The 20,250-nt window shown below is 44.3% G+C and overlaps 1 protein-coding gene across 1 annotated transcript in view; it reads right to left on the bottom strand.

Moving 5' to 3' along the window:
* The window catches only part of rassf5 (Ras association domain family member 5), a 30,324-nt gene extending 10,866 nt beyond the window's left edge, over window positions 1-19,458 (bottom strand). The window contains exons 1-2 of the mRNA XM_035152213.2: window positions 18,440-19,458; window positions 2,400-2,527 (exon numbers count right to left, since the gene is read on the bottom strand). Coding sequence (XP_035008104.1) covers window positions 2,400-2,527; window positions 18,440-19,190 — 879 coding nt within the window. The 5' untranslated portion in view covers window positions 19,191-19,458. The remainder of the gene's footprint in view (window positions 1-2,399; window positions 2,528-18,439) is intronic.
* Between the last annotated feature and the right edge of the window lie 792 nt (window positions 19,459-20,250).

Raw genomic sequence — 20,250 nt, forward strand, 5'->3', positions numbered from 1 at the left:
GTCCAGAGTAAGCAGCAGCAGAAGCTCTCTCGGCCACAGCAACAAGACGCTCAGCAGCACCGCTCTACCTCCTCTCTACTCTTCTCTCCGTTGCTTTGGCAATACACGAGACAGATGCCTCCCACTCAGCCTCGCTCTATTTCTCTCCTCTCCTCTCTCTCCCGCTATGCTCCCTCGCTCGCTTGCAGCCTTGCTCAACCATCTGTGTGTTATCAGCCAGCAAACACCTCCTTCTCCTCCTCCCTCCACCATTCTCTCTCTTTCTGCAAGCGAGTGTACTCTGCAGAGTATGACCACTTCCTCTTACACACGAGAGAGAGAGAGAGAGAGAGAGAGAGAGAGAGAGAGAGAGAGGTAAGGGTGAGAGATATGAAGCCTTGCAGCTACTGTTATTCATACATCAGAGCAGCGGTGACAAGAAGCAGCTCAGAGGTTGTGAAAGATGGCTGCATTCTGCTGCAGCATCCAAAGGACTAGATATCATTTACAACCACCACAAACACGTGGCTTTTACGCAGTAACACAAAATAATGTGGATGTCAACACTGAAATCATCAGGGACAGTTACAGTACAGAAAAACCCGGAAGCAGCTGCACCACCTCTGCTGAGTTGTCGGTGGAGGGGTACGCTCACAGCGCTTAAGGTGAGATTCAGAAAATAATGACTGATTGCCATCAGGATGGAGATTAGAGTGACCTCTAACCCCACTCTGACCCCACAATCTGCCCTCTGACTCTGGCAGTGACCCCCTGTCAAAAAAGCAGCTAATGCTGCATTCACAGTTGAGATTGATTGTGTGTGCGTGCGTCAGTCAGCACATGTGTGTTTGTGTGTGTAATGCGATTTTTAAAGTCTGCTCAGACATGGAGGTAAGGCTACATGCTGCTGGAGAACTGCAGCTTGCAGGGACAGTGTCTCTGTGTTCATCTGATGTCTCCCCGGAAGGAGTCAGACGAAGAGAGATTACCTGCAGCTTTACTCCTTGCCTCCATCAGTGTAATCCCCATGGGAGAGGGCAACGTGCATGGGGGGTATAGGGGTCAGAGCACTACACACAAACACACATGCATGCATACTGAACAACCCTTCTGCTGGCTTCAAATCAATGGTGTGGGGCGAGTCTGCTGCATGTGCGTTGTTACTGCAGCAGTGTCTGTGGGACCTGAACGACCCCCACAAACACACAGAGCCGCAGCTATAAAACAGACTAAAGAGCAGAGAGGGGGCCGTAGGAAACAAACTGTCAGCTGTCCTCTTGTCTGCAGCACTAGGACTGCACTCTATGGAACAAAACAGGGGTGTGGAGAGAGACCGGCCCTTAGTCTGAGTTTACATACCTCCGAGACAAGACATCCTCAACACTCACTTAATTCTGACTTCCTGCTCATCATCTTACATGGTCATTAAACCGACTGAGAGGAGCAGTGGTTACGCTAAAGATAACACATGTGCCATTATTGTGTTCCTGCAGATTTTGTATAATCAAAACAGGAGGAAGCTTTTGGATAAACTAACTATAGAGTGAGCGGCTCCTCAGATGTTTGTTGAAATACATTTAATCAAATTTACACTGTATATCCTCCTCCGCACTTGCTCCAATTCTCACAGTCCACATGAATGTGGTTCAAAGCAGTGTTATTTGTTCTCGTTCTGTAGAAGCGTAGTAGCACCTTGCTCATGACCAGAGGTCTAATTTTGTGATATCTGCCTCCTGGCCATAAAGGAGCTGCCAACATTCTACTGCACACCAGCTGCATATGGACATCCAGTTTTCTCTCGAACACGATATGTGTATTCGTATAGACATACGATGGGGTTCCCATCATGTGCTGGATATATAGTGGCTTATACAGTGAGGAGGAAAGCTGGAGTTTTAGATTTTGAGTGAGCCAAAATATTAAATTAGCATATACAAACATCTGAGAGTATCTGATGGAGGTCCCTACACAGAATAGTGATTAATCTAATTAGTTTACTGAGGAAGTGATGATGTCAGGATCCACCACTGCTTGAATAAATTCTACATGACGGAGAGACTCCAAACAGAGAGATGAGAGAAGAGAGCAGAGAGCAGGCAGGAGAGAGGGAGTCACACATTAGATGCTGAAGTGACGTAGCAGAGAACATTACGTGAACACAAAAAGCAAATGAGTGCATATATAAATTTATAAGTAGACAGTCAAGGAGGTGAGAAAGGTTGTTGTGAAAGAGGATGGTTATGTAAAAGTGTAGGCTTGAGGAGTCGCTGCAGAATGAACCCTGACATTACCCAACCCTGACTCACATACACCTCTGCAACACACACACACACACGTTCAATGAAAGTGTGCCAGAAATAACCTAAAGACCCTTTTCCCAAGTCCTATAATGTTATGTAATTTGCCTCTGACGTGCTCACCTTGTGCTGAGGGCCTGTGGAGGAGCGGCTGCTGCTGGGAGAAGGAGTTTTTTCACCCTGTCTGTCCCTCTGGTTGCAGTCCAGCTGGACCTGACGCTGACATTCCAGGTGACAGGTGTAGCTGCAGTCTGAGGAAGATGAACACACATGAATCAGAGAGACCAGCACACAAAGTAGAACAGAAGCAGTCACTGAAAAGCTCTGTGGCCCACACACCTCTGTGGTATCACCTGTTAGCGAGCATAATGCTGATCAGTCACCTTTATGTGTGTTAGTCAGAAATGAAGAATTCTGATTTAATCAAATATGAGCAGACACACAACACGGCCTTTACACGGTTAACTACCTCCCTCTAGTGGCCAATGCAACACTCACATCCTCAAGCAATTAGACTGCAAAGACAGACCTTGACAAATCACACCTGTCAACACATGTTTGTGCGTAAAGGGACAAAAATTGAATTTATTATAATTGTAATGATATAAATTATATAATTACATGCACACACAAGACACCTTATTCAAGTATTGTTATAAATAAATTAAATACCTGTTTTAACCAAGCAACTTAACCTCCATATTACACCTTCCTAACATCCATTTACCCATCATAAAATAAATATAATATATTACACATTTAATAACAAACATAGTGTACAAGGAGCAAAGAACATGACTAAAACAAATAGGCCTGATAAGGTCAAATATTGTTCCGTTTAAAAAGGAAAATATTTAGGTGCTTCCCCTAATAAATTATTCACTGTTGTTCTTTAACTTTTAGTTGGTTCCACATCATTGGCTTGTTTATGCCTTGTGCACTTCATTGTAGCAGGGGCTTTTCAACTGAGACACGCAGCCTCAAATCTCACTTCTCAGTTGCTGAAGTAATCCGTGAAGAAGAAAAGAGAGATTTTAAAACCGGATGGGCAGAGAGAGGATTGTAGTTTGGGGGGAATTCTGACTCAGATCCTTTTTATGGACCTCAAGAAGGAAAGCTTCTTAAATAAAACCCTGTAGGCGACATGCAATCGGCAAGATTGAATAAAATCATGAAACCATTTAGTTATTATTCTGTTTAGTTATAAATATTTCATAGGAAACACATTTGTTTCTGGTGCATCTCTTTGCTGCTGTTGTCAGAATAAGCTGGTTGTTTTCCTGTCTATTGAAATGAATGTCCCTGTCTGTATCTTTATAAGAGAGGGACACCACTGCATCAGCATCAGCACTGTAACCATGGCAACAAGCTGCTTGTTGTAAAGTAGAGTAGCGCTGTACTTAAATAAGGTCACTGAAAGAATTTTATTGTTAATAATTAGCTATAAATTCATGCTTAATAACCAAAGATTGGATTGGTTGACGGAAATAAATGTCTCGTCTATTTCACCTTGGAAAATAGTGAAGACTGATTAGTGAAGTATGGACAAGGAGGAGTGAGGAGAGAGAGACAGGACAGGGCTGGCAGACTGTAGAGACATGTCCAGAGACATGTTGGGAGAAAGGGTGTGAAGGGGAAGGGCTGCTGATGCCTCGCTGACAGCAGGGATGTGTCGAGGAAAGAGAGTTCAGATAAGGGATACGCTGCTCGTGACAGTTTGGAGGTCAGTGCGAAAAGAGAGAAGGAAAGAAAACACATAGGGGAAGGGAAGAGAGAAACTCCTTTCCTGTCCTCGCTTTATTCATTCCATCAGAGACTGTGCTTTTACCTCTATTTCACTTATTGAGAATAAATGCCTGACATTTTGAGAAATATGCTATTTTTTGGCCAAGAGTTGGATGTGAAGACATGGTATTACTCTCTGTGATACCCAAGATAGCAGCGTTCATATCCAGGATATTTTAGCTTCATTTCTGGACAGTGGGAGGAAGTGGAGGTGCGTCGTCCATCTTCATATTCAGTCTATGCTTTGTATAATGAAGGTAAACATAGGACATGGGACATACTTTTATAAACAATGCCCCAAAGCACGACAAGTGGAAAAAAACCTCCACAGGGTACCTTTAAACTTCTTCGACCGTTTTTTTCTCACATCAGAAATCACTGTTTGTGTTGGGTGGTGGCTTCTTAGAGACCGCCCTGGCTGCTCAGCCTTTGTTTTGATAATTCATCTGGGCGACAGGAATTGGAAAACTACAGGGAAAATGGGAGCAACGTAGAGGCGTGTAAACCCTTTCTTTTCCTGTTCCACACCCACAGTATGATACACCGCTGTCAGCAAGTCATGGTTCACCTTGGATCCAGACTTCTCCCACACTGATAAGAAACAGGGTTTCTGTGTCACAGAAACTAGGATCAGATGTACCTCCTCGAGATGCTGCATCAGGCATGTGTGACTGTTAATGAGCAGATGATGGAGTGACCCAGCAGGTCACTCACTGAGCAATTTATTAGATTTATTTATACCTGTACACCTTGTCGCGTAATCATTCAATCATCCGTCCAGTCACCGCAGTGCAATTCATAAAATCATGAAGATGTACTGTAGGTCAGAGGCTTCTGTTAGTGTTCACATCAAACATCAGATTGTGACATAATTGTTGTTGCCTGACGAGCTGGTTTGAGTATTTCTGACTCTGCTGATCTCTTGGGATTTCCCCACAAAACAGTGTAGAGTTTATAAAGAATGGCGCCAAAAAACATCCAGTAAGCAGCAGGTCTGTCGAAACACCTTGAGGGACGTCAGAGGAGAACGGCCAGGTTGGAGTTAACTAAAGCTACGGTAATATAAATAACATCACTCTGGGCACACGTTGTGCTAAAAGCAACACAATGTAGCTTTTACTGAGCAACAGCGCCCTCCTCAGCCACACATGATGATACATTCTATGAGGGTCTGTGTCCCAGTGTTTAAGTGGTTTTCATGTAGAAAAAAAACTAAAACAAACATAATGTAGGAGATCGCTCCCACTCACGAAAGTTAGACAGAGCAAGAACAGACATTCAGGGTGAGGAGTGGGAATTAAAGCTGCACCATTCTCCCTTTTCCAACTCAGTGTACTATTAAACAAATTTTAAAAAGTTGCTTTAATAATATCAATCACTATTTGAATGCCACAGCCAATCTGAGTATTGTTGCTCACCATGTGGATATTCATGGTGGCTAACGGCTCATGATAATGTACCGTGCAGTGAAGCTAACTTCGTCTCAAACTGATTTCATGCACATGACAGTGAGTCCAGTGAACTTCAGGGGCTTCCCCAGCCACCAGCCCCGGATCGGGGTAGAGGAAGGGGAACTTGGCTGCAGTCATGCAGTCATGTCAACATGGAGCGTGGAATATTAAAAGAAGGTTTCCAACATCTTGTGGAATCCATAGAGCAAAATGAGGAACTGCTCAGTGATGGTTTGGTGCTCCTAATAAACTGATTGGTCAGTGTGTGCAGGCTGACAGTTACAATCCCAAAGAATTGCCAGGGGAAGAAATTAAAGAGAAAGGAAAAGAGGAAGTGGTCATCAAAAATAACACAGTTTTTTGTGTGATAGTGGTTTAAATCAGAGAAAAGTCTCCTCTGGACATGTCAGTATTCGCAGGGCTTCCCCTTTGCTCTGCTGTGGAAAGTCCTCTGTTATACCAACATATACGGAAGTTGGTTGAATTGGAAAGTTCAGGTCCACTTATTGGAACAGAAGAAACTGTCTTGTTAGAAAAGCCCCCAAAAGTGTAGACTCCACATGCATGTACATATTTTTAGAGGTGCATTCTTTCCATCCTGCTTCTGATTCTTTATTAGACTGGAAAATACCCTTTATGATTTCTTTCAGTTCTTCATGGGAATGTGCTTGAGTCACCGTGACAGTCCCTTAGTCTGTTTTTAGGTTCTAGGGCAGAGTCTTTTTGATAAGCTTGGTTTGAAGCTCTTGGGCCCAGTGCTCCGATCCTATAAGAAATGCCCTTTTCTGTCTGGAACACGCTTTAACAGCTTCACAGCGCATTTGTAGCTTTTTGTTTATTCATCCAACATCTCTCTCTCACTCGACTCATGGTGCCTCACTCATACACGCAACTTCAACACTGACTTTACTGATGACCACATTCCATAGAATCTTTAGTTCAGTCTGCTGTTAATGATTCTATCCATTCATCCATCCATTATCCATCCAGCTTATCCTTTTGAGGGTCGAGGGTGGAGCTGGAGCCCATTCCGTCTGACATTGGGCGAGAGGTGGGGTACAGCCTGTACATGTCAGAGGCCAATATACAGACCATTCACTCACACCTACGGTCAATTTAGAGACTCTAATTTACCTAACCCACTTAAATGATTCTACTTTATTTTAAATATACAACTTGCCATTTGCCTTCATCCTTCCGTTTTCTTTACGTTTTGTCATCGCTGGAGAGCCAGGTCACAACAGTCACACACAATCTGTCTTAATTCTTAACCCTAACCCCTAAATATTTCTACAGGTAAACTGTTTCTCACTTTTCTAATATTATATATTTAAAACAATTCTACACACAACATATATGTCATCATATTATTAATAAAAGCAATTTACCAAGGAAGTTCCTTTTATCTGCGTTAGACTGTTAGTTAGCAGGATTACGCAACAGGACGGATTTCCACGAAAACGGGAAATTTTAGACATTAAGAACTTCTACAGAAATAATGCATGGATCTAGAAGAAGAAATCAGTCACATTTAGGGAAGTGATATGTATGAGCCTGTGAAAGTAGTTGCATTTTTTTTTAATGATTTTCTTAAATGGGACTGTTGGGCTTTTGGTGGTTGTGTGTACACATCTATGAGTTTCATTCCAGTATTATCATGAGTCTGAATTATATGTTTTAAAACTGCTATTTCCAGTGAGCTACTGTGCTCCTGTTAAAAATGTAATATGAGTGTGGTGTTTCCTCTGTAAGTAGAACTATCATAACATTTATAAATAAGCATGGAGCCACCCTGGAAGGGGACACTGTATTAATGTTGAGCCATAAACACTCATCTTTGCACTGAGCCATAATGTCTAGTGTGTGTCTGTGTGTGTTGTCTCAACAGGAGAAGAGCTGTAGTGTTATGTATTATCATGGTAGACCGGCCTCGGTCGCTCCTTCACGGTAGAAGATTTGTACACACACACCCCCTTTGTCTCTCGTCCCATCATTCCAGTAAGACTGCTTTTCAGCTGACACTGCCTCCAGACAGAGCGGGACGATGATGCAGGGAGATAGAGATGGAGGCAGAGGCAGCACTGTGAGTCTCCACCAGCACAGTGGAAAGAGATGGAGGGAGCTTGTAGTACAGTCTGTGAAGATCTATAAGTAGTGACTGCGTTAACTTCCCCTGCTGCACTTGGGTCGATAACACCCGCTGCGAGGGGAAGACAGGAAAGGAGGCACTTCGATTACAGCGTATTTAGGACAGTCACAATGTCTCGGTGGAGGCTGCGAAATGAAGATTTTCCATGGTCATTTTTCCTGTCTCTATCTCCTGAAATCACTGTCTTGCCTGGAAGGCCAAAGCAGCCAGAAAAATGTCCCATTGCAGCTTTATCTCCTGTAACCTGAGATGTTGCTGTGTGTGTGTGTGTGTGTGTGTGTGTGTGTGTGTGTGTGTGTGTGTGTGTGTGTGTGTGTGTGTGTGTGTGTGTGTGTGTGTGTGACTAAAACTAGACTGCTGTGTGTGTTTTTTGCAAGACAGAAAAAGACAGGAATTGGAAGATAGGGGATGTGGGTGGTTGTTTTTCTTTTCTGTGAGACAGTGGGTGAGAGACAGACACAGATTAGCAGTGTTCCTCAGGTCATGGAGGGTGTCTGTATGGCACCAGCCATAGAGGCATAGTCAGGAGACAGAGGGACCTAGGGACATATTGTGTTTTCTCCTTGTCTGTGTGAGAAGGGGGGAGGGGGTGAATAGGGGATAGGCAGCTATAATGTTGGGCCGATGATATTAACACGGTCACTAATGAACCTAAAGGGGGCTCTGGGGGTCTTATGAAGGAATTAAGAGCAGCTTTAGGGTCTTTGGAGAGGGGTTAAGCAGTCTGATCCCATCATAGCTCATTTGGAGCAGCATGTTCTCTTACTTAGTAGTATACAAACACACATACACACATTCACACACAGGCAATCACCATGCTCCTTCTCTCACACACAAACTTAATGAACTCAAATCTCCCCTAACTTAAGTAAAGTCCGACCCCTCATCTTGACATCTGTGTGTATTTGTGTGAACATTAAGTTCATATTTGGATACCGACAGTGTTCATCTTCATCACCTCTCCTCCTCTCTGTCTGCACCTCCATCTGTGCCGCTGCAGATGCTCCCTGACTTTACTGAACAAACAAGACAAGAGCTGAGCTGTAATTACTTTTTTTTAAAGGCTTATTCTGTCCAGTGAGCTGCAACTGGTGCAGATGGAAGTTTTAAGGGGTATTTCTTTGCTTGATTATGTTTTTTTAGTTGAAGATAATGTCATCACTGAGTTTTAGTGGTTTGGATTAAAATGTCAGACTGATGCTCTAACTGTGTGGGTTATAAAATTAGCTTTAGGAGAACCTCTTGGGATTAATCAGATGATAAAGAATGCATTGTTCTTGTGATTACGTCACACATGACAGGTCAGTTCATCTAAACCTCCACTGACAGACAAAGTAGATCTGTACAGCAGCCATCTTTTCCACCACTCTGTTGATACATCCCAACTGCTCGACCATCTGTGCAGATGGAGCAGGCGATACATCTGAAGTCAATTTCTAAATAGTAAAGAAAACATTATTCTGACATTAACACAACGATGTAGTAAATGTAGGCAAAAATCAAATTAAATTATCAAATTGATTTGAGAAAAAAGTCTTCACTCAAAGTCCACTTACAATATTTCTTAAAGAGATTTCAGCCATGGCTCTTGGCCTTAAAGTAATGTATGGATCTATGGTTAATATCTCCCTTCATTTTAAAACCACCTTTTATCACATAAACAAAATGTTTTACTTTAAACTATTGACAACTGAACCATCTCCATGACAATCAAAGTTAATAAAGTAGTAATACAGGGATTAGGTTGGATTAAATAATGATTGACCAGAATCAAAGCAGCAGAGATATCCTGACTTGTTCCTAATATAAGTTTAAAAAACTAAACAAATCTTACATTTTCCATAGTGCAACCAAGAGCATCACCTTTTACATTGATCAAATGAACACATCTTTCAAATTCCAAGTTGTGTAACACTGGTGTAGGATAATTATTTATATTTCAGTTTCATTTCTTTCTCTTTACAGTTTCTTTATGCACCCATATCAAGTTCCTGCTTTTCTACATGACATCAAGCTCTGCATGTGTTGAGACAAACTATTCTACATTAACAGATACCTGTGTAAAACTCTGGATCTACTTTCCCGGCATGATAGCCTTTGAAAAAGCTTTCTTACTTATGTGTGAATTAAATCTACCAGAATCCCCCTGATGCAGACAGAGATATCCCATTATCAGAGGTGTTGAGGGGATTGGCCAAATGGGTTGCTGGGAGATTGGAGCACATTGTATTGTAAATCAACCTGTCCAGGACTTCCTAAGTTGTATTCACCTTTTGTTGGTGTTTGTTTGTTGATTAACCAAAACTTTATATATTGATATAAAACCTTAACTCTGTATGGTGACCATCAAACAGAACTGTACTGCCTTGTTGTGATGTCTGTCTCCCAGAGCCGGTTCCAGGGGCGGAGCCAGGTTGGAACTGATTGGACCCTAAAGTACCCCTTTCCTGTCAGTGGACTGTTTTTAATCATCACTAACAATGACAATAATTTGTTAAATGTTTTTATTTTCTAAGCATTTTTTTTAAAGAACACAATGTGCTTGAATAATGAACAACTTTCAGAATATATTCAATGGTGTGTGGCTTTGCTTAAAGCTATAGGGCTAACAGTAAACAAGGAATGACTTAAATGTGCCCCTTACTGAATCAGGAACTGTACATGGATGTTGGCCCCTCATTGTTAATTGTGGCCCCATTATGGCCCCCAGTATAGAACAATTCTAGAACCACCACTGCGGTCTCAACCGTGCACTGAATAAAACTCATCTGAACCAGTCACAGACTTGGACCTGAAAGAATTGTATTCCTCTAAACAGGCCTTTGGTTATACTTAATCTTAATGAGACGACCCTGGGTTACTTTCTCAGACTTTAGAAGTTTCCCCCAGAGCAATGGACTTTCATCACATACTGTGTTGTACTCCTCAATACCCCTAATGAAGATTAGAATTTATAGACCTTTACAATCAAAACTGGGGAATTGCGCCATTATTTTGGTCTTCAAAATACAACTCCCCTCCACTTTACATGCAGTAACACTGAAACACTGTCCGACCATGGTAGTAAGCATCCTCTAAAAGAAATATGTACTTGTGCGTCAATAACAGTTTAGTCTTGACCCTCAACAAGCACAACTTCCTAACGAATCCCTTGAACCACATCTGAGCGGCTGCACAAACAGCCACGAGTTTTTATATTCTCAGTAGTTCAGAGCGTTTGAGAGGAATTTTCATTTTCAGCGTGATCACGATCATGACGTACTTTGTCGGAGGATAATTATAGATCAAAGGTGCAACAGAGGAGGAACTGAGGAATCTGGTTTGGGCTGGTTCATTCTTAAAAAGGATTAACTGGGTTCCCTTAACAGGGAACACCGTCTATAAATACACACTAAATCTGTCTGCAGGAGCTGCTGCTGTTTGAGGCAGCAGCATGATGTCACTCAGGTAAAGTGGTGACCTCCTGATGAGCAGCTCTCCTGACTCATGTTTGGTCAGGGTGTTGTCAGGTTTACACAGGAGGACACACACACACACACACACACACACACACACACACACACACACACACACACACACACACACACACACACACACACACACACACACACACACACACACACACACACACACACACACACACACACACACACACACACACACACACACAAAAGAGCTGCAGTAAACATCTTTTTTTATTCAGCTGTCACTCTCTTGTTGTAAATGGATCAATACTTCTGCAGCACCCGGCCATCTTGCTCCCTGCCTCACTTCATGCATCACAGCCGCACTTTTATGCTAATGCTACATTATGTTTAAATAAACAGAATAAACAAACTGCATTAGCCCGTCATCTGTTTGGAGAAAAGGTGGGGAATAAAAATCGATGCCATGATGCCTCCAGCAGCCTCACTCTTATCTCAAATTCCTGCTACAAATATGAAAGTCAATATCCTAATCCACTTACATAGGATTTTCTCAGCAGATTAATAATGTGTAGGTTTTCTGTGTTTGTCTGTGTGTGTGGAGGGGAAACAGAGACATCTGTCTGGAGCAGGAATACGCTTATAGATCCCGCTGCTTTCATCTGACCTGTTTACTGGACTATTCTAACGTTTACAAGCTGCAGCCTCTGTCCTCGCTGTTAACACATGGTCTTACACACATCCACACTGTGTGCTGTTACACAAAAGCCAGGCGGATGGATCAGCCGATATGAGGGGGTATAGACAAAGAGTGACAGATAGACCAACACACACTACCCAAATATTTTGGCCCACAGCCGCCCCCTTTGAGGCCAGCCCGGCTCAACCTGTCTACTCATCATCTTTCCCTTTTTATCCCAACAAACTGTCCCACCACACGTCACCACCAAAATGATCAGGAATTCTTGTACAACTTCTCAGACTCAATTTCCTGGTTTTACAACTGGTTTACACACCATTCTCCTCCCATACCTGAGGTGGCGAGCAGAGATCCATTAGAGGATGATCGACGGAGGATCCGCAGGCTGTCACTCCAGGAGCGAGACTTGGGCAGCCTCTTCAGGAGCCGCCCCAGCCGCCGGGAGACCTGTCCAAAGCAGGCGCTGCCGACCTCCCCTTCCGGATCGCCCCTGACCTCCTCCAGGTGCAGTGACACCTGGCCGAGGAACGTCCTGCTCACCCTGACGCCTTCAACTCCCCTGGACCCGACCCCGAGGCCTGCCTCCCCCTTCACCTCCTCCAGCCCCTGGATGAGAGGTGCTATCTGTGCCATGGATGGAGCCTGGTGGCACCATCCGGCAGGCACTGTCCTGTGCGCGTAACCCTCGCTGCCTCTCCTCTCCTGGCCCCGGCCACCCCTGTCCCTCTGAGGACTGCCCCAGCGCCACCCCCAGTTCCCCCCTCGGCCATCCCAGCGCAGCCACTCTGCCACCGGTGCCACGCTCCGAAAAAACAGCCCCCTCTCCACTCGCTCGGCCACCCCTCCACCTGTACTCCTCACACGTTCCTTAATGCTCGCACCTCTCCACTCACTTCACACTGTCCTCCTTTGCTCTGCACCTGACCGATGCAGACATGAGCCCAGATTCTCTGCCGTCCTATACTTGTGCCTCCTCTCCTCCTCTCTGTTATCAATGCGCCCTCATCCTCTCTCGTTCACACTCCCCCCTCCTACTGCAGCACCCACACTCTCTGCAGCAACACACACTCAGCTTAAAGAGACAGAGACCCCTCCAAAAAACGATCACAACCCTGGCTTCTCTGTTCTCCTCTCTTTCCAGCAACAGGAGCAATGTCTCCTTCTCATTCACTCACTGGTTGACTGTACACTCATCATTCAGGAGCTGAGGACATGGTGGGATCTCCATACAACAGAGCACAAGCGTCACAGATCACTGCAGAGCTGGATAGCGACACTGCCTCCTCTCTCTTCTCCCCCTTTTCTGTCTCCTCTGCGTGAAACCCCACAGCCTGGTTGAGCGGGAAGTGAGTAAGCCTGTCTAACCCCACAGACGTGACATATCCCGTCAGTGTGAAGGACATGCATCACCTCAAAAGTGTGCGTCGTCTGGGTGCTTGTGTGTGTGGGCTGAGGTGATGCGCAATCCGTCGGTTATTGATGTGCACTGTGACAGAGAGAGCTACTGGGAGTTCTCCTCCTGCCCTACTTCAATTAAAGAGTACAAGGATGTGGTTCACTCACAATTACATAATCACAAGCGATGCCGGGTTTGCTCTGTCACCTCTTTCTCTTCTTGAGTGCCTGTTGTGTTTGTGTTGATTTAGTATGATGTAATATGTGGGTTATTTTTGCAGAATTGTGTTTGACTAACATGTGCTTGAGAATGTCTTTGTCCTGTCCTCTCTGCCCTAACCACCCCTTCCTCTGCAGTCCTCCTATCGCTATCCACCAAGGGCGACCTAAATATAGCCTGCTTGAAACTCCCCACTGCTCCGCTGTACGTACAGCAGAGTGACGATGTACTTCGAGGAGAGCAGTGGGTTTAAGAAAAGATGAAATAACCTTATCTCTATGTTGTGTCTCGTCACGTATTGTTTATCAAGCTCAAATAATGAATAACACCAAGGCCCAACAGTCCCCTTAAATTCAATCAGGCTGTCCCAAACTGCACACACTCACAGATGTCAGTCCCCTACATAGAACTGATTTCTTTCATCAAGATCCATGAATTATTGACCGGGTAATTTGTTTCAAAGCGCTCTTTTTGCAATGTTAATGAAAGGGATAACAACAAATCCTGGACCCGCCCCCTGATCTAGATCCGAACCAAAATTTAATGGGTTCTTCAAACAATACAACAACCTTCCACAAATCTTCCAATGAATCCAGAAGTTTGTGTGTAATCTTTCTAATAAACAAATGTACAAACCAACCAACAAACAAATGGACAGCGGTGAAAACTTTGGCCTTTTCCTATCATTATTAAAGAGCGTGGTCTTTCAGTTTGGGAGCAGGACACATTGATTACATGTTCAGATTTTGTGATGCTTTCACTCAAAACCCTGTGCTCGCACTCTTGATAGCCCCTGCTTGTGTTTAGATTTGCTATGGTTCTGCTCATATTGTGCGCTTGCAGTCAGATACTTTGTAGCTTGGACAGATTTCCTGTGCTCCAGCTTCAGCTCTTTGCCTGTGCTCATGCTGCTTCTGTGCATCTGTTCTCTGAGTTCTCCTCTGCAATTGGATTTTTTCTTCTGACAAAATATCTGAGTGCAAGCACACACTTTGGGCTATTTGAGTAGATTGCAGGGTTATGTGTAAACATGAACATGAAATCAATAAGTCCTGTTCTCAAACTGAAAACCCCCCTAATAACAAATAGCCTCCTTGGTGGAGCTAATAGCTTAACTGACACTGAAAAAAAACATGGTATAACAGAAGTGTGACATGTGTTCATTTATAACAAACTCTGTGTTTTCAACGGAAGACATATGAGCTCTAAAGGAATGTTTTGGCTCAAGACAAGCAAAAACTATATTCATCGCAGGTCTGGCAGAGCAGCAGCCGTGCTATGCCCGGACAAGAAGGTTATGAGCCATTTAACACAAGTCTTTTCCCATGTTTTCTTCTTTCCTCCACTGTGAATTCAGCTTTGAGAAGACCAATCAGGAACCGATTCAAAAGCTCCCAAGACAAGGCCTGTACTGTGTTCATGAGAAGGAGAGGTAAATGAACGAGGGGATGGAGTTCAAGGGGAAAAAAACACATCCCTTAGAGAGCGATCAGGAATGCCATGGGGCATAAAGACCACACTAGGTAGGTGTGTGTGTGTGTGTGTGTGTGTGTGTGTGTGTGTGTGTGTGTGTGTGTGTGTGTGTGTGCGTGTGTGTGTGTGTGCGTGTGTCTCTCTGTCTCTGCAGTGACCAGCACATGACCCCAAACATACACTTCAGTATAGGTACACTTTAAAAACAAGGATTTATACTCAGTTTGCAAATATTTCAGCAGACATACCCTTAGCATGGCTTTATCAACTTCTGAGATCTATGTGAGCTTACGTTGCTAACCAGTTCATTGTTTTGAAACGAGGAGCTCTGGTCTCCAGGGTGTTCACCTTCTCACACAGAGCTTTGACACAGGGAGCAGAGACATGCAGGCTTGTTTACCAATAAACCAAAGTGCAGAGCGAATGTGAGGAGGGAACGAATTCTTTCAAACATGGCAACTTTGAACAAAGCTAGGGGGAGGGATAAGTGTTACTCCAGTGGGTTATATGTCTACTATGTACATAATAACCTGTGTATATACAGTAACATGTGCGTGTCGTCCTCTTCTCGCGAGAAGTGAGAAACCACATAAATATAACAGCCTGGTTCCCTGAAAGCTTTAATTAAATATTAATCTGATGTCTGACTCCGTCTGCCTGTCTGCAATCCCGACCTCTCCATCCCTGAGGCTTAATCCCAGACAGGAGACACCCGGAGCTGGGATTATAGAGGCTGCCAATCCACTCCCTCATCCCCAGCCCGATGTGAAGAGATGACAGATCAAATCACGAGAAGAATGATAAACAACAATCACTGCACAGACTTATACTACTGTGACACAACGCCCTGCACAGTTTTGTATTGTTTAAATCATTATATATTTATAAAAGATCAATTCAAATATTTCTACTATATTACCATATTATATTCTTTCTTCTGTATTTATCTGTATATGTTTTCCTGTACAGAGTCAGATTTGGTATACAGAGCTCAGATATGTCCACACTGTCACACAAAGATGGACAAAACATCTCCACTTCCTCCCACTAATCCGTGCAGTTGCGATCATGGGATGGAGCCGCGGTAGTGAGGTCCCACCGATACACCCGCTTGACCAATGTGAGTCACTCTCAGCTGTCAATAATGACGTTTCAACACGTTTTTTATCGCATCAAAAAACTTAAACTTACATAATTTTGATAAGACGGACCTAAACTGAGAAAAAAACGTATTTAACATGCACTTTAACCTTTTAGTTCGGTACATGTTACATCCACTAACATTGAGGGGGTGGGATTTATGATACAATTTACGATAGAGATGCTTTAGCTTCACATTGGGGAGCTGTCATGATGTCATTCATCCTTATATACATGTGTTATGTTATATAACATGTTGTCGTATGCTCCATTGTTTTATGCCCCATTAGGAAGAGATGCTACATATACAGCTCAGCCATCATATGGAAATGTTTAGTGTTTTATCTATATAGGGTGGGGATGGCTTTATAGCTAGTAGTACCACAAATCAAACTACAATCTAACTCCCTAGAGGAGCAATAAAGATTAAAAATATTGAGCACACATGGGCGAACGCCAGCGGTAGGAATTAATTCAGTGCTCGATAACGACAACAGAGCAGCAGACTATGAGCTGAGGCTACATAGACAGATTCCACTGCAGGGCAAGGCCACATCACTGCAGTCACTGCAAGTTCTCCACTGTCCCGGGGGTGCCGGGGCTGCATGGCTGCTTCTATGAGATTCAGATCCAATAAACTCAGCACGGATAGAGAGAGGGGGATAAATTAAAGACAGACAGACGGAGCGAGGCATACAGTCAGACAAAGAGACAAAATGATGGCTGTTTAGGGTTGCGTGGCCTCCGTCTCTCACTCCCTGTCATTTGCTGGGTGTAGTTGAAAGGAGAGCATGTGTGCATGTGTGCGCAGTTTCTATTTTGGCAGTGCTGGTTGCAGTTCTCCCCACAAAAATACCCCGAAATGCCTAAATTTGTATTGCTTGTCATAGATGTCCTGGTGACCCCCCCACAATCACGTTTGATGTTTTCCGAGAAAAAGGGAGCAGTGAAGAGAGTTGGCTCTGTGCAGGACCGGTGCTGGTAGCTAATTAGCCCGATCCACACAGAGACGAGTGAAGGTTTCTTGGTTTATGAAGAATCTCATGCCGTGGATCTGTGTTTTTGTGTGTGTGTGTGTGTGTACGTGTGTGCGTGTGTGCTCCAGTAATCTCTGCTCTCGCTCCACTGAGTGCTTGCTGATAGCACACTAAATCAGACATCTCTGCAGTGCTGGACCAGCTCTCACTCTTTTCCCCCTGTCCCTCACTCACGTTGTCTCTTTCCTCCCCACTGCTCCCCTTCTATCTCTCCGTCTTTCCTCATTTTTATCACCTTGCCTCCCTCCACCTCTTCGCACTTTTTTTGGGTCATTCCTGCTTCCAACTACTTGTCATCATTTCAAATTCTCGATATATTTCCCCTTGGTTTTGTTCCTCTTTGTCTCGATGTTTCCCTTTCTTTCCTCGCGTCTTTCCTCACTTTCAATCCCCTTGATTTCCTTTATCTCACAGTGCTGTACAGCCCCCCCATGACAGAGTGCTGCTGACACAATGCAAACTCAGCAGCCGCGTGTTCTCACAGACTCTCAGATTTACAGTATCTGCACAGAAAAGTGCCGCACACACACAAAGGCTCTTCAGGATAAGCTCAGTGTTTTTTTAGCAAAATGTGTGTGTTTGTGTGTGTGTGTGTACACTGGCTTGGCCTAAAGTGTGTGTCCCAGTGCTGTGCAGGTGGGATTTATGTCAACCTGAGCCTGATCAGCTTTCAGTCGGACAGAATGAGCTATAAAGTCAGCAGAGGCAGGATGTGACTCCAGAGATATCACACACAATGCATGGAAAACGTTTTAAATGACATTCGAATATAGAATTAAGAAAAAACAATGCTTTTCTCTGGTGTCCCTAGTTAGTAATCTATAAGACTCCTATAACAAATATGTTGTTCTCATCATTTTCAAGACACCAAGGGATATGATCTCATGCACACTCACAATTCAAGTGTGAGCTTAGAGACACATCCATCGTGTTTCTGGATTTCACCACTGTGTCACTGTGAATTCTCCTCTCGCTCGCAGGCTCTTTGAGCCGAGGCTGCAAATCACAGAGAGGGAACTCTGGGAGGCAAAGCTGGAAGGACAAGATAATGAGCTTTCCATTGAAGATTTCTGGCTGTGTCTGTGGAGCAAAACGCTTGGAGATGTCCTCTGTCTCACTGTCTCGCTCACTAAGGCACATGCTCATTTTTTAAGCAGAGAGCAACATGTACATCTCACAAAACTATTCCAGACAGAAGTACCAGAAAAGAGCATCTATTCACCAAAACAGTCCGTTCTGAATCATCCCACAAGGGACCCTATGAGTGTGAAGTACCTGCATGTATTAGTGTATGAAAACAGTAACGGGAAAAGCCAATAGATAACCAATGAAAACAACTCTTATCCTCTGATCAATACATAGAAACACGTTGGAGGACTGAAACTTACTTTGACATTTGAGTGCCTGAGCCGTGACCTTACGGCTACAGGCGTCACACCAGTCCTGCGTGACGGGCTTGGACTCGAACCTGTGTCCTTCACCCTTCTCGGTCCTCACCCGGGGGTCCAGTCCCTGGGGGAAGATGGACCAGGCCTCCCTGCGGGAAGGCTCGAGGCGGGCCAGTCTCACCACTCCACTCCGGGCCTGAGTGAGCCGCTCCAGCGGGAGACCTCCGCTGTCTCCCGGCGCTGACACGGACGAGGGGTTGCTCTCATGCCCGCTGTCTCCGTTCCGTGACTCCCGGTCTCGATGCCGGCAGCTGCCGTCGCTGTGCATGGTAGTGATGCCCGACCTCTTGAGCGAAGCTCCCCTGCGACCACCGGTGTTCTGGTTGGAGTCACAGTGGATGTTGCGCTCAGCGGCGGTGATGAGCCGTGTTTGACTGTCCCCGGCCCCGCGCCTGTCGCAGCTGCCCTCCCGGTCCGGGCTACGTGGCGCTGCTCCGTCTCCTTCCCCGGGCATCATTCCTCCCCTCAGCGGCGCTTCTCCCGCTTGACTTCCCGCTCCCTCCACACCGGGGACGGACCCGCTCTCCCCGCCGCTGCCCGACCTCCTCCTGAACATCAGCTTCTCCAGGGAGGTTTTCCTCGGCGGGGTGATCTTCTTCCTGACGCCGGTCAGTTTGAAGACAAAGAGCGGCTGGTCCGAATCCAGCCGGTGCTGACCGGGGAGCTGCCCCACTACACTGGCAGACGCCATGGCGCTGTGCTCCTGCAGTGTGTGTGTGTGTGTGTGTGAGTGAGTGTGTGTTTCTCTCCGTGCTCTGAATGTAAACTCTCCTCAGACGGGCAGCGTGTAGTAGTGACGCAGGAGATGTGACAGCTTTAAATGCGGCGGGCGCGCTCCCTGTACAAGCGACAGGAGCGCGCACTAATCCCTGCTCCACACAGCGGTTTTGATTTGATGTGAATTCATCATCAAACACGAACTCACTGGATGACAACAGTTCTTGTTATTGCCAGTATTTACAATAAGTCAGAATTATAGGATAGTAAGTAAATAGTATAGTATGAGATAAAAAGTCATAATTATTAGAAGAAATAACTATACAATAACAAGTCAAACGTATGGGATACTAAGTCATGATTATAAAATAAAGTCCTAATTATCAGATATTAGATAAAATGAGATAAAAGTCATAACAGTGAGATCTAAAGTAATAATAATAAATTAATAATCAGACAAGTCACAATTATGAGCTACAAAAGTCATAATTATGAGATGGTAAATCAAAACTATGACATAAAAGTCACAACTAGTGTGTCACTCAGAGCGTATACCTCAGCCAAGGTCCAACTGCTGCTTAGAAATATAAATGTTAAAGACTGGAGCTTGTAGCTTGTGTCTGGCATGTTTTGAATATGAATTTTGTGCGTATAATAAGGTCTTTATGTCTCATTTTAAATGGAATGGAATTAGCTCCAGATTTGTACTTGGATCAAATTTGACACACTCGTAACACACATACCTAAACGTCATTTAAAATTCTAAACACACTCTATCTCACAATGTTAATGTTGTTGTCTGGATCTGCCTCAAAACGTGTGGTGTTTGAAATGTAATGGGTTCTTCCCTAGGTCATTCCCCACCCCTTCACAAAATTTCAAGGAAATCGAATGAGTAGTTTTCTAACAAAGAAACAGACATTTGGTTGGTCAAATATGAGGATCTTCAAGAATTAAACTCACTGAAATAAACATTTGCTCTGTAAAAGCCTCCTTCTCTTTAAGATAGCCTGCATGGCAGATAACCTACAATT

The sequence above is a fragment of the Hippoglossus stenolepis genome, chromosome 3, assembly GCF_022539355.2.
Source record: "Hippoglossus stenolepis isolate QCI-W04-F060 chromosome 3, HSTE1.2, whole genome shotgun sequence".
NCBI lineage: Eukaryota > Metazoa > Chordata > Actinopteri > Pleuronectiformes > Pleuronectidae > Hippoglossus > Hippoglossus stenolepis.